General features: G+C 50.2%; 1 protein-coding gene across 4 annotated transcripts in view; it reads right to left on the reverse strand.

The window, feature by feature from the left end:
* NFAT5 (nuclear factor of activated T cells 5) overlaps window positions 1–8,747 on the reverse strand; it is a 58,182-nt gene extending 49,435 nt beyond the window's left edge. Inside the window, exon 1 of one of the 4 annotated variants that reach the window (XM_082062578.1) lies at window positions 8,352–8,747. In XM_082062578.1, coding sequence (XP_081918704.1) covers window positions 8,352–8,424 — 73 coding nt within the window. In that variant the 5' untranslated portion in view covers window positions 8,425–8,747. Of the gene's footprint in view, window positions 1–3,853; window positions 4,027–8,351 lie in introns of those variants that run through there. The other 3 variants (XM_082062575.1, XM_082062580.1, XM_082062576.1) reach the window with 3 other exon arrangements.
* Between the last annotated feature and the right edge of the window lie 4,198 nt (window positions 8,748–12,945).

Consider the following 12,945-nt stretch of genomic DNA (forward strand, 5'->3'; position numbering starts at 1 on the left):
CAGTTACCTTTATGTCTAAAAAGTGAATTCAGTAAAAAGAAAGCCTTCAAATTCCTTGGCTCAGATGCAGACAGGCAGTAATGTTCCCAAATTAATTCTTCTGCTATTGTATTAATGTATTGAAATACCTGCATGGCAAGGAGTACTTAAATCTACTCTAAACAATGTAATCCCTTCCTTGCTACCACACCTCCAAACGCACCTTTTTTACTTAAGTGGTAGCAGGTAACTGAATTCCTGAAGCTTAAACTGAATCCTTTCAGGCCACAAAATAAGAAACCAAATTATTTCCCCATCTGATTAAATAGCAACCCCATTCCAGGTACAGCTCAAGTTTCATGGTGAGGCCAACGGCACTTTCTAGAATTCAGATGTCCTAGAAGAAAAACAAAGTAAGATTTACTCCCAAGTGAAATCCACACACAGGCTAAGGACAGGCATTGATCACATTCACAGACATATATTTACAGACAAGAGATGATGGAAGTTCTTTATCACTAACAAACGCAGGGAAGAGTTTAAAGCTGTGTGCCTGAGCACAGAACTCCAGGAATGCCCACAAAGTGGTTTTCAAAGAACACACTTGATAAAGTGTGACCCCCTTTCTGAAAGGAGCAATGTGGCAGTCACATCTCCCCACGGGTTCTGAACCTCGTAGATATCCTCAGCAAAACCGATAACAGAATACAAAATCTCAGGCTACATTTTCTACAGAAAATGAGCGGAACATAACACTAGACACAAGAATTTCTGATGTGGAAACCCACAAACATCCCAACGATTGTAAAAGCTGTTCAGAACCCACCAACTGACAGGCACGTAGGGCCACGGAGATGAGGGGCCTGGAGCATCTTCTGAGCAGGGAGAGGCTGAGGGCCGGGGCTGTTCATCCTGGAGAGCAGGGAGCTCAGGGGATGAGGGAACCAGAGGCTCTTCTCAGCAGTGCCGAGGGACAGGACAAGAGACAGTGAGCACAAATTAAAACGCTTTAAATTCCATCTTCATTATCTTACCCACGAAGGCAACCCAACGCTGGTACAGGCTGGTCAGGCGGGTTGTGGAGTCTCTATCCGTGGGGATGGGCAGGACCCACCTGGCCACGGTCCCAGCCCAGCAGGTCCAGCTGGCATGGCTTGGCTTAGATGATCTTCAGAGGGCCCTGCCAAGCCCAGCCAGTGTGTAACGGGCCCTGGCAGTGCCTTCCAAAACACTCCCCGCTTCTTGCCCACCGCCCGCACAGCAGGGACACCCTGCAGTTCTCCGAAGTTTAACCTGAATCAGACTCCTGGGGTCTATTTACTTACGAGATATAACCAAGACTATTAGAAACTGTAATTCTAAGTTCCTCAGTACATCTGCTTTAACAGGAATACATATTCCAAGCTAAACCACCTTTTTTCCACCCTAAGATACAAAAACATACTCAAATATTTTAAGCTAGAAAACCTCTTCAGTCCTAATACTGAACTGAAGAGAGAGTAAACTTAAAATGGAGGACAAGAAATATTTCTTCACAGAGTATAAAACTGGACAGTGGAATTCCTCGCTGAACGCAAAAAACTAATCAAGAGTCAAAAAGAACTGAATAAGAGCCTAGATACTCCTGTTATACCCCAAAATAGTTAAGCATATCCACGTGTACATACAAAGGAACCTCACTGCAAAGGTACAGTCCTGAGCTGGGAAACAAGTTGTTAGTGGGACTCATGTTACTCAAACATACGACGTGCAGTGCTGCTAGGCGTGAGCTCTGCCACGGGACGGAGCCACCGCCGCCACCAACACTCCCCAAGGACACGCACCAAGGAGCAGAATGTCCTTTAACGGGGGAGATCGTCCCAGCTCACATCCCCCTGCCCCGCTTTGCAAAGCAGCTTGTGTGGCCACTATCAGTTAGAGCCGCATCAGCAGGTCCTGTTCCCCTATGCACAGGAATTGGAAACTGTCACAGTTAATAGAAACTACTGAACTCCGTAGTTCATAATTTTCCAATCACCCCGTAGCACTACTATCAAAACTCACAGATTCTTCTGCTGAGCAAATCCATACCAAAAAAAAAAAAAAAAATCAGGCCTCTAGACAATGAGGGACTGAAACAACTGGCTTGTAATGTCAGTTTTTCTGAACAGGACTGGAACTCCAACATTTGAAAACTTTATTACTGTCTCTAAACTTCTTTCTTACTTGCGTCACCTTGTCAGGCCGTTAAGGGGACCTGCAATCCATCTTTCCTTTGTCTGCCCGACAGCCTCAACTTCAACGCAACTCAAATCTGCTTTCGGTATCAACATTTTGCATTACTTTGGCATATTGTATTAGTTTGATGGGCTTTGTGACCCGAAATTCTTTCTAATTATTTACAAAACAACTGTCAAACCTTTCCAACTGCTGGAAGGACAAGTAATCAAGGGAACTGGAGAACCATTCTTCGGAGTGTATTTACATAAATAGTGAAAACATTCCTCTTGGTCTGGCACGGTGATATTCAACACACAGACCGCTCAGAACTGCACAAGTCAATAACCTAATGTCACTGATGCTGAGCATTTGCATTTCAACCCCTGCTAAAGCACCACATGCTTTTGGAAACTGCAGTTACTTAAGATTTTACTACGTGCCTATTAGAATCTGCTCTTACAACACAGTGCAAAGTCAGATCTGAGAGTTCATGTCAGCCAGCCCCTAAAATAATTGCCATACTTGCTGACGAGAAAGCCAAAACTTGTCTGAATATTCAACCTCGTTTGCTCTTTACATAAACACAAAGAAGATAACAAAAGTGATAAACTGCAGAGACCTGACCACATCCCCTCCTTCACCTGCACTTTGGCCACTCATCAATTCCTCCAGGGATTTACCAGCACATCTAAACTCAAGACGAGTTCAGGTCATTGCCTTTTTGTACAAAAAAAGAGCATTACTTCTTCCTTTTCTCCAACTCAAGTACATTTCCACACAAAACTAAGTAATCTGTGTATCGGTGCAAAAATCAGATCAAGGCTCCAGGCTGACAATCATTTTTAGTCAAGAGACCCCGAAGGGAGTCGCTGCAACACTGGACGTGCTCACGCTGAGATCTCACTAAATCAAGTCAAATTGAAGCCTCTCATTGCAATATTCAAATCCTTCCATGGGACGAGAGAATTGAGCAATATATGGAGATTCTCTTAATAGGAAAAAAGAAATCTACAACTTTTGTAGAAGGATTTAAAAAACACACAACACAACATAAAATTGACTGTGAGAAAAATCCAACTAGTCTTAGAACTGAAGAAAAAGCTTACTTAATTCCTCTTAATTTCCCCTACTCCTTGATCCACACCCCACACTGATAGCAGCCACGAGCAGGCAGCAGAGCAGGGGATGCAGGAACAGCCCCACCTTCCTCCATCCCAGGGTGCCGGGAGTCCCCCTGTCCCCAGCCCAGGTAGCACATCTGGCCTTCCCAGGCTCAGCACAGCGGCACCAGCCCAGCAAACACAGCAGAAAGCACAGAGGGGAGGATTTCCTTCCCAGCAGAGCCAGGTGAGCAGCTCTACCTCCTCTGCTGCCTCCATTTAATCCCAGTCCTCAACAACCCCTTCTTGTCTTGACACCATCCGTGCAGCTGCGCACTAAACCAGACCAGGGAGCAGAACAGTGTTAGAAAATCTTATCAGAAGTACAACAGACTCATTCTAGATTGGTTTCCGAATCCCGTTTATCTTGCAGCCACAAAAAACAATTGTGCTGGCACAATTCAGAGAATAGTCCACAGATGAGAACAGCCGGCAGGGAAAGGGGTCTGTTTGAACAGCTCTAGCACCACAATATTCAAATTACAGAGTGAAAAGCTGTGAATTCAGAATCCTACCTCCAGCACCACGCGGAATCATCCTGCGGCAATGTATTCTATAGTTTTGTTTGTGAAGCCAATAAACAAGTAAGATTCAAAGCAGAAAAGGACGTTTACAAGGCTGACAGAATTTAGGGAACTTTGGTGGACTCATCTCATTTGCCTTCAGTCAGATGTCCTAGGGCAGCGGTGGGTGCAGCCCCCGGAACGCTCAGCGCCTCCTGCTCAGCACGGCACCTCCCGGAGCTACAAAAAGGACCCAGGTATTATTTCTGTTCCTAAAAACTGCTCATACGAGTTCTAAAGTTCTAAACAAAATGCAGGCTCTTCCTATTTTTACAAAGCGTCTGTTCCATCCCTCTTTGATAAATCAGTCGCTGTCTCAGAGTTATCCTTTGGATCATGGGAAGAAAAAAAATTCTCGTAGGGAAAAAAAAAATATCACCAAAAACCACGTGTTGTATCAACAGTTTGCAGTTGCACACAAGTAGATTACCGTCAGTTAACATTTAAGCACGGATGAAAATAGTGTTTTGACTATATGACATTTTTAGGGCGAAAGAGCTATTTAAGAGACTACTAACGTTTTTCTAGTACCTTCCAAGTTGCAGAAAGACTCTCAGTTTTACAGTTACTCAGCTGTGTAAAGCAAAATCAGGGATGGGGAAGGAATATGTGAATAAGAAGTTTTCATCATACTTTTTGCAGTCCAAAAATGCAACTTTACTAGTGTACACACATTACTTTTTAATTGTTCAAAATGAATGTATCAGCTAAATTAATCACACATTTAATCAGCTCAGATTTAGTACCTGACATTTGATACACTGCTTTAATTACAGGTTTTCATCTCTGCCTGTTTACAAGGAAGAGCCAACTTTGCTGTATTTGAATGTTCCATATGATATTCCACCGCAGAACAACTAGCCTCAAGGTTTTAGGTTTTATGCTCCAGTGATTTTTCTACTAAATGACCAATTTGTATGCACATTTGGGTTGTTTTATTTCAAAAAGCACAGCATGTTATGTAAAGATGGGAATTAAAACTATTACATTCTAAACATCTTCAGCATTCAAAAAGGCAAATTTTTTATATCTCTATTAGCTTCTTACTAGGACATATTATCCCTCTGCCATGGTTACAAAGCATATATGTTTTTAGAATATTGATTACACATAAAACGATGGGGCACAGTTCTTAGGCCAAGCCCATTCCCCAGGAGCTGTGGGGATGAGCTCCACAGCAATCGGCCTTGGACTCAACATTTTGCATTGCTGTTCTTTTTAAGAGCTCTAACCAGTTGTATTGCAGAGCCCTGCTGCTTGCCTACAGTGTCACTATCATTTTAAGGCAATTTAAGCTGAACAGTCCCACTTTCCCACACGGCCCTGCCTGGAGTCAGCACCAGCCGCTCGCAGGATCCTCACCTGTTACAAACCAACACTTCTCCTCCCCTCTTTCTTTTGGTTGCTGGGGGGACGGGTGGGAAGGAATAAGGGAACAGCTGAGTTGATTTTAATGTGACCCCCAGCCCAGTTCCCTGCGTGGCCACAGAAGGGCTGGCAAGAGCAGAGCAACGAGGAAAAGAGGGGGACAAGGCTGCTTGAACTGGGCAACTGGGAATTCCTGCTGCTTGGAACTGCTCAGGAGATCACACCTACAGGAGTACAAACTGGAAGTATTCAGATACCCAAAGAAAAATATTCTCTTTCCCAAGGTATGCATAAATGGAAATAAATAACTCAAATGACTTATCAGATCGAGTTTTAAATTAACGACTCTCCCTTTGTCCGTCTTGCCATTTCACCTTAGGTCTGTGTGCCTTCAGAAGTTTTGCTGAATGTTTTTACAGGAATATGAACAAAAACCTTAACCAAAATGGCCAAGCAAGCCAAAACTTTAGCACTTAACTCCATCTGTCCAAGGAACAGGACACACTATGCCATAAAAAATAGCACCAGCGTAAGCTGCATCTCAATTCACTGGGTTTTAAAATAAACTCAGTTTTAAGAGCAGGCAAGTACATTTTAATCGGAACACTACTAATCTTCTACTTTCATTTCCGTAAACTAAAGTTCATATGTTAGAAAACCAATCTTCCAGGTTCTCTCACTCTCCTACTCTTTGTATTTCCAAAACCCCGCAGCGATCGTCATCGACAAACCTCCACGAGCGGGTCACTAACCCACGGCCGCCCTGGCACGCGGGAACACGACACGCAGGAGTCGTTCCTGGCTCCAGTTCAACCTGCAGGCTGGATTCCGATCCACAGGCAGCTCTGCTCCTGAAAGGAAAGCGCTTAGGAGAAACTACATCTCCTAACACACCCTCATCACAAATGCATATTTGTGGCTTTCTCACTGTGTTCAGACCTTTCCCTTTATCTCATCACTTGTATTCATACAGCATCTCTCCACAGGATAAATTTATCCATATCTATCTAGGAAAAAAAAGGCACACCAAAGTATGTTCTGATTAATCAGATAAGCACTAATATATTTTCCTAAACCCAGCTAAAAATTGTACCAATATACCTCACAGCAAACAGGATCACTTCAGTATTCTGGAAAAGTATATTCACTTGTTCTCGATTTTAATTTAATTTTGCATTTCAACTTAACATCTCCTTGATCTTTCATTATGACAAAACAGGAAAAGCAAACCTTGCTTTAACCTCTTTGTAACCATTCACTGCTTTGTACACCTCTATCGTATGCCATTTGTTTGGATCAAGCAGCTCATTATGGCCACTACTGAGCATCAAACATCCTTCTCTGGACTTTTTCTAGCCCTGAACCCACATCAACACCACCGGAAGAAAAAGTAAACTCTCAATTAATCAGTCTGAGATCATTTTCCTACCTGACACAGACACTCAACCATTCCATTAAATATAAAAAATTCTAAGTAAGGTTGGTGAGTTCAAAAGTTCTGATCAATTAAGCATGAGTCCTTGAAGAAATTTCACAACTTACACACAACCTCTTTATTTTAAATGTTTTACAAACCACTTTAACAGTGCACACTATTCAGTTTTCCAATACACTAAAAGATAATTTTGGTGGGGTTTTATCACCTGTATTTTTTAATTAGAACTGCCCTGTTTCAAAATACTCTTTTCCTTCTGTTGCCCTCACTAGGACTGAAACCAAATGGTACACACACGTTAGAGAAACAGGAGAGCCGTAAACCCCTGGAACATCTTTCAAACAAACTGCAAACTCTTATGCGCTGATGATAATTTTAATATCCCCAAACAGTGAGCCAATGACTTTGCCTAGTTTAAGAGCTTTAAAGATGTGCTTTGACTCGCTGAAGTCTTTTTATTTCTTTTAGCTTTGGCACTAACTACACTCAACTCAAGAGTTAGTGACCTTACTACAATTAGTTCCAAAAACTCTAAAAAAGTTTATTCTTTCCTGTAGCAACTTTAAACTTTGTTTAGCTCACTTTCTTCAGGGTAATAGAAGGCTTTACGTTTCTCCTGTCATACACCCCCAAAGTTGCTCCCCCTCCGTTGTACCGTGGGCAGGAATGCTCCATGAGCTACTACAAGGGACTTACAAGCCTTTTAAATAAGATAAAACGAGTTAAGAACTTGTGTAGCACATAACATTTGTCCTACCATACATCACCTCATTACTGTGCACTTGTCAAAACTAAAACTCCTATACCACTAAAATAAGTGTTCCATTCGTTTACTTTTACAACTCCCCACATTCTCTCTTTGTTTCCCCCAATGATGCCGTTTCACCCCCAGACTCCCATGGATGGAGTTAATGCCCGGAGACAGCTCATGCCTGAACTGCGGGGTACTGGAACCCGTGCTGGACACCGGCCCTCTGCTTCCCGGGCTCTTTGCCCGTTTCTAACCCAAATCAGACCGTTCACGTTCCCTACGAGGCCGCCTTTTCCACTGAAACCCTTTTCCGACAAACTTAAACAGCAACATCAGGGCAATCTCGACCCGCCCGTGCCCGTTACTCCGCGCTCCCAGCTCCAGGCCGGAGTGCCCGTGTCCCCCGCGCAGCGCCGGCTCCAGCGCGATCGGCCGCATCCCTGTGGATGCGCTGGGACCGGCGCGGCGAACGGGGCCGCGGCCGCAGTCCCGGCACCAGCACCGGCAGGGCAGGAGTGGGAACAGAGCCCGCGGTGCCGGGCAGCCCCCCGCCGCCGAGCCGCTCCCGCGGGGGCCGCCGCCGGGCCCTGAGCGCAGGAACCTGTCGGGACACATTCTTGAGGCCGCGGCGGCCGGGCCAGGAATGCGGCCGGGGGAGCCGCCGGGCTCGGCCCCAGCGCGGCCGCAGGGCCCCTCGCGGCGGGGCGGCCCCGAGCATCCCGGCGGGGGAAAGTGGGCCCTCGGGCCGGGCGAAGCTCCCGCCGGCCCCGGGAAGTGCGGGGCGGGGGGGCGGTCGAGGTGCGGGCCCCGGCGGCAGGGCCAGCCCTTAGCGACGGTTAACGGCGCGGGCCCAGCGGCCCCCGCGGCCCCGCCTCCCGGCCCGGTGCCACACTCACCCTTGGAGTAGAGGGACTTGGGGGATTCGAGGTCGAGGTCGGCGCTGAGCAGAGAGATGAAGTCCGAGGGCATCGCAGCTCCGCGGCCCAGCAGGGGCGAGGGGGGCGGCGGGAGGAGGGGGCCGGGCCGGGATGGGGGCGCTGCTGCCTCCGCCGCCCCGGGGTGCGGAGGGGAGACACCGGCAGGCGAGAGCGCGGCGCTCCGCACGTCGGGGCCGCGAATCGGGCCGGGTCGGGCCAGGCCGGGGGCTCCGCTCGCCGTAGGCACCGGGCACCGCCACCCGCCGCCGCTGACAGGCACCGGCTGCTGCCAACAGAACGCGCCCGGCCGCCCCCTCCGGCCCCGCTCTGCGCCTGCGCGACCGCGGGGACAGGGCGCGCACAAGGAACCTCCGCGCGGCCCGCCCGCGCATGCGCCCGGCGGGCGGGGAGACACGGCGACGGAACAGCCCCCGTGCCGGGCCCTGCACGCCTGCGCGGAGCAGCCCGCCGTCGCGCCCCCCCCGCCGCCGCCAGTAGGGCCGCGGTGCGCATGCGGGAGGGGGCGCGGCGGCGGGCGGGGAGCCGCCGGCCAGAACAGCCGCCGCGGTGGCGGGGGCGCGGAAGCGTCTAGAAGCGGGGGGGGGGGGCGCGGCCGTGGCCGTGGCGGGAGCGGTACTGGGGTTCGAGTGTCGGTCTCGGCCGGTGTGAGGGGCGGCCCCGGGGGGAAGCGCTTTGCCGGCAGCGCTGTGCGGCTGCACGGGCCCTCCCCAGAGCCAACCGGCGGCGGCGGCTGTGGTGGACAAGTGCTCGGTGCTGTCGCCTGGCCCGGTGCGGCGGACGAGGGGCAGAACGGCGGCCGGGGCAGCGGCACCATCCGCAGCGCGTCCCAGCGCAGAGCGCATCTGTGCTGACCGCACTGCGTGTCGTCCGAATAAAGAAGCAAATATTTATACGCAAACAAAGTGGAAATGTGGAAAGAGTGTCAACAAAAACTGGGGTACAGCTGGGGGAAACGTACCCAGACCAGGGGAATCTGGACAACGTAAGTGCTGAAAAGCTGAGAAGTTGAGGGGTTCAGGAGCCGTCCCTGTGTGAGGAGGTGTCAGGTGGGATCACCCGCACACGTCTGAAATAACTTTTCCAAGGTGATAAAAGTCCGTGTTGGAAATGGGAAAGGGATGGGAAAGCAGGAGGGGTTGTGGTGTGAGCAAGCGGAGGTGCCGGGCGGATGCTTCAGCTGTGAAAAATGGAGGAGGCCGGAGCTGTGAACAGCTGCTGTGTGCTGCTGGCTCCAGTGTCCCTGCAGGGACGGTGTCACTGAGACGCTGGATCCCAGCCCCCGCGCAGCCCGTTCTGTGCCAGCCTGCTCCGACAGCCTGGCGAGGTCGCCTCCGTAAGCACTCAGCGTCTTCCAGAAACCCGCCGTGCCCCACCAGCCGGAACCAAGGGTCGGGGGCTCTGGAGACACCGGTCGGTGGGTCACCGTGGCGCAGCCTCCCCTGGGGTTGCCACCAAGTGCCCGACTGTGCTCTGCGCTCGCCAGACTCTGGTGTCAGTGCTGCCAGCACCGGGTTTTGTTCTGCCACGTTACCCACATGAGCCAAGCGCTCGTTTCACAGCAGAACGGTGGCAGCCGGGCGGTAGGTGTTGGGTTTTGTTTGAAGTCGGGTATCCCTTTCACCCCAGATTGACTGCCTTAATCCCCCAGAGCTGTGCTGGCATCTCCCCTGCCCAACTTCATCATCACTTGTGGCATTTTGAGAGGACGCGGTGCTGAGAACACACAGTACAGCTGCAGATTTCAGCACCGTCCAAGGGCTCACGTGTATCTAGACTCTTGACACCCTTTTCTGTCAGCATCTGCCGTCCATATCTCCTGTTTCTGCCCCTCTCACCTACTCACCCATTACGGTTTTGCACCAACTCATGCTGGGCTGTGCAGGGATTTGCCCAGCAATGCTCTCCACCTTTTCCTTAAGGAATTGCCCTGTTGCTGGCCAGGCAGCCAGTGCATGCCGCAGGGAGTGGGCAGTGTGTCCCGCCATGCCCGCCATGCCAGGGCCATCGTGCCGGAGCCATTGTGCCACAACAAGAACCACATTCATGTGTCTTGCTCAGAATGGGCCATTGGTCCCTGGCCCCGTTCCCGGCTGTTGGCTGCTGCCAGGACGGCTCTGCCACTGCCTGGGGAAGCGCTGGGACGTCTCTGTGCTGCACCCGGAGCTCACACGGGCCCTTTCCTCCTCTCCCGGAGCTGCACCGCCGAGTGGAGCAGCTTTGTGTGAGGACATGGTTTGTTCTTCATGCCAGACACGAGTGTCCTCCCAAGTTAACCATCCTCCAAAAGGGTTTACTGTAATCACTACGCCATCACTCAGCTGGCAGGTGAAATTTCCTTGTGGCAAACCAGCTGCTTTGCAGTTTCTTAAGTTACAGCAATGGCAAGTGATTGAAATAAGGTAAAAGCCAGCTATAAATCCAAGAAAGGAAGAATTTCAAAGCGTGAGTCTGAAGGCATTATTTTGCCTCATCTGGCTGCCAGAGCGTGCAGCGGAGAAGGGGAGAGCTGAATGTACAAACGGGCAGGCTCAGGTTATACAACTGTGGAGTTAAAAGGATTAGATGATAAATTTACTGAACAACTGGAAATTATTTTTATGGTGGCAAGATCAGAGAGGGGAGAAAAACAAGCTCTGGAGGAGCAGTCATATTCCCAAGAGCTGCAGATGAAGTGTCCCCTTGGCAGCGCGTCCCGGGCAGCCCCGGGGGAAGGTGAGTCCCTGCCCCGCGCAGAACGATCTGTTCCCATGAGAAGAGAGGGAGCTGCTCCTACCCAGGCACTGAGAAAGCAAACCGTTTGGGAAGCGTCCAGGGAAAAAGATGTAAGACTCTGCTATAATCACCTTTTCTCAGTAACGAGGGAAACAAGGCTTTCTGAGAAGGTGCCACTGACGGAGGGGCTGTGGCAGAGAAAAGCAGCTCTTGCTGCTGGAAGGGGAGCACTGGGAGATGGAGCAATCGGGGATGGAGCAGGTGGCTCCGCTGCTTTTGGAGGGCAAAGGAATTCACCACTGGCCAGCGAGACTGAGCAGCTCCGACAGCCCAGGTGCCACCAACACAGCGGCAGCAGCGACGTGATGGCGAAGGGCTCGCGCTGCAGTGGGGTCACGTCACGCCGCAGCCGATGACTGGTGTAATTGCCAATAAACATGCTCACGGGTGGCACGAGAATGTTCTCCTTGTGGCATAGCCCTGAGGTGGCTCTGCCCACCCTGGGATGCTGCGCTGGTGTCCAGAGCCGCTGCCCTGGCCCCGCTCCCCGGCTGTGCCCCAGACCCCGGTTAACGTGCCGGGGCCCATGGGAGGAGTTTGTGGCCTCAACTGGGCTCCAACAAACCTTGTCCTTGTGTTTCACTGAGCTGTCCCACTGTGTTATCTCCCCGAGTCCCACGGCCAGGCACCGCTCCCTGCTGCACGCTGCGCTAACCCTATTCAGTCATTAAAAGCTCTAGTTGTGCTGGACTGCCTTCTCCTCCCAAAGGGCACGTTATAATCTTGAATTTGCAGTCATAGTATATGGAATAAATGTAACAAAATACACCAAAATCCTAACCAATTCACTGCCAGACACTGTAACAGGAGACTTCCTGGGAGAAGTTACGCGTCACTAAGGTATTTTCTCTTTTTATAATGAAGTTCCTCTCCCTGCATAAGCGGTTGGATAGCAGCAGCTGTGAGGGGGACGGTGTCTAAACCAGGATAATGGCGATAAATAGCAGGTGCATGTGTAATATTGTGAACCCCATTTGCAATTTTGAAGCCTACGTAGGTGTTTTATTTTGTAACTGTGTTAGAAAGACTGTCAGAAAATCATTAGGCTCTGCCAACAGTTCCCTATTCCCAGGTTACGGCTTCCTGACTCATTACAGCTGCTGAGCTTGGCAGGAAAGTTGTTTTATAGTAATTTCTGCGAGTGGTGTCCTTGGAGAAGAGACACCGGCGAGTGTGTGACACCGGCAATACCTTCCCCAGTGACGGAGGCGGCTGGAGCCATCGAGATCACCGTGTTCTGCTGCAGGGACACCGGCACCATTTGTCCCCTTGTTGGGATGATGGGATCCTGGGCTGCTCCATCGTAGGGACCAGGAGCTGCTGTGTGTGATTTGCGGTTTTCCTGAATATTTGGTAAGGGTTTTAAGGAGAAAAAGGAGCCGTTATATCTGTTAAAGAAATGGATGTTCCCGTTCCATCTCGGGAGTAAGCTGCAGCATCGTCCCACATTGCCCCAAGAGCAGCTGTGGCCGGAGGCTCCTGGCTGTCCCACGGGCGGCACACGCAGCTGGCCGAGCACGTCCTGGGTGCGAGTTTGTTCCCTGGCGCTCCCTGAGCCCTGTTTTCTCCGTCCCACAAGTACTGAGGTCATGAGGCAAAAACCCACATTCAGGTTGTAATAATCCTGAGGCAGCCGTGTTGTCAGTGCTATTAGGGGGTACCTGGAAAGCTGTGATGTTTACCCTTTTGTGTTTATATTTAATTGTAGAAAATATCTGTATACATTTCCACAGCATAAATCAATATTTTTTTTTCCTCTTTATCAGCTAATTTCAGCAAA

Source organism: Streptopelia decaocto (assembly GCF_964273445.1).
Source record: "Streptopelia decaocto genome assembly, chromosome: 11".
In the NCBI taxonomy this organism is placed as follows: domain Eukaryota; kingdom Metazoa; phylum Chordata; class Aves; order Columbiformes; family Columbidae; genus Streptopelia; species Streptopelia decaocto.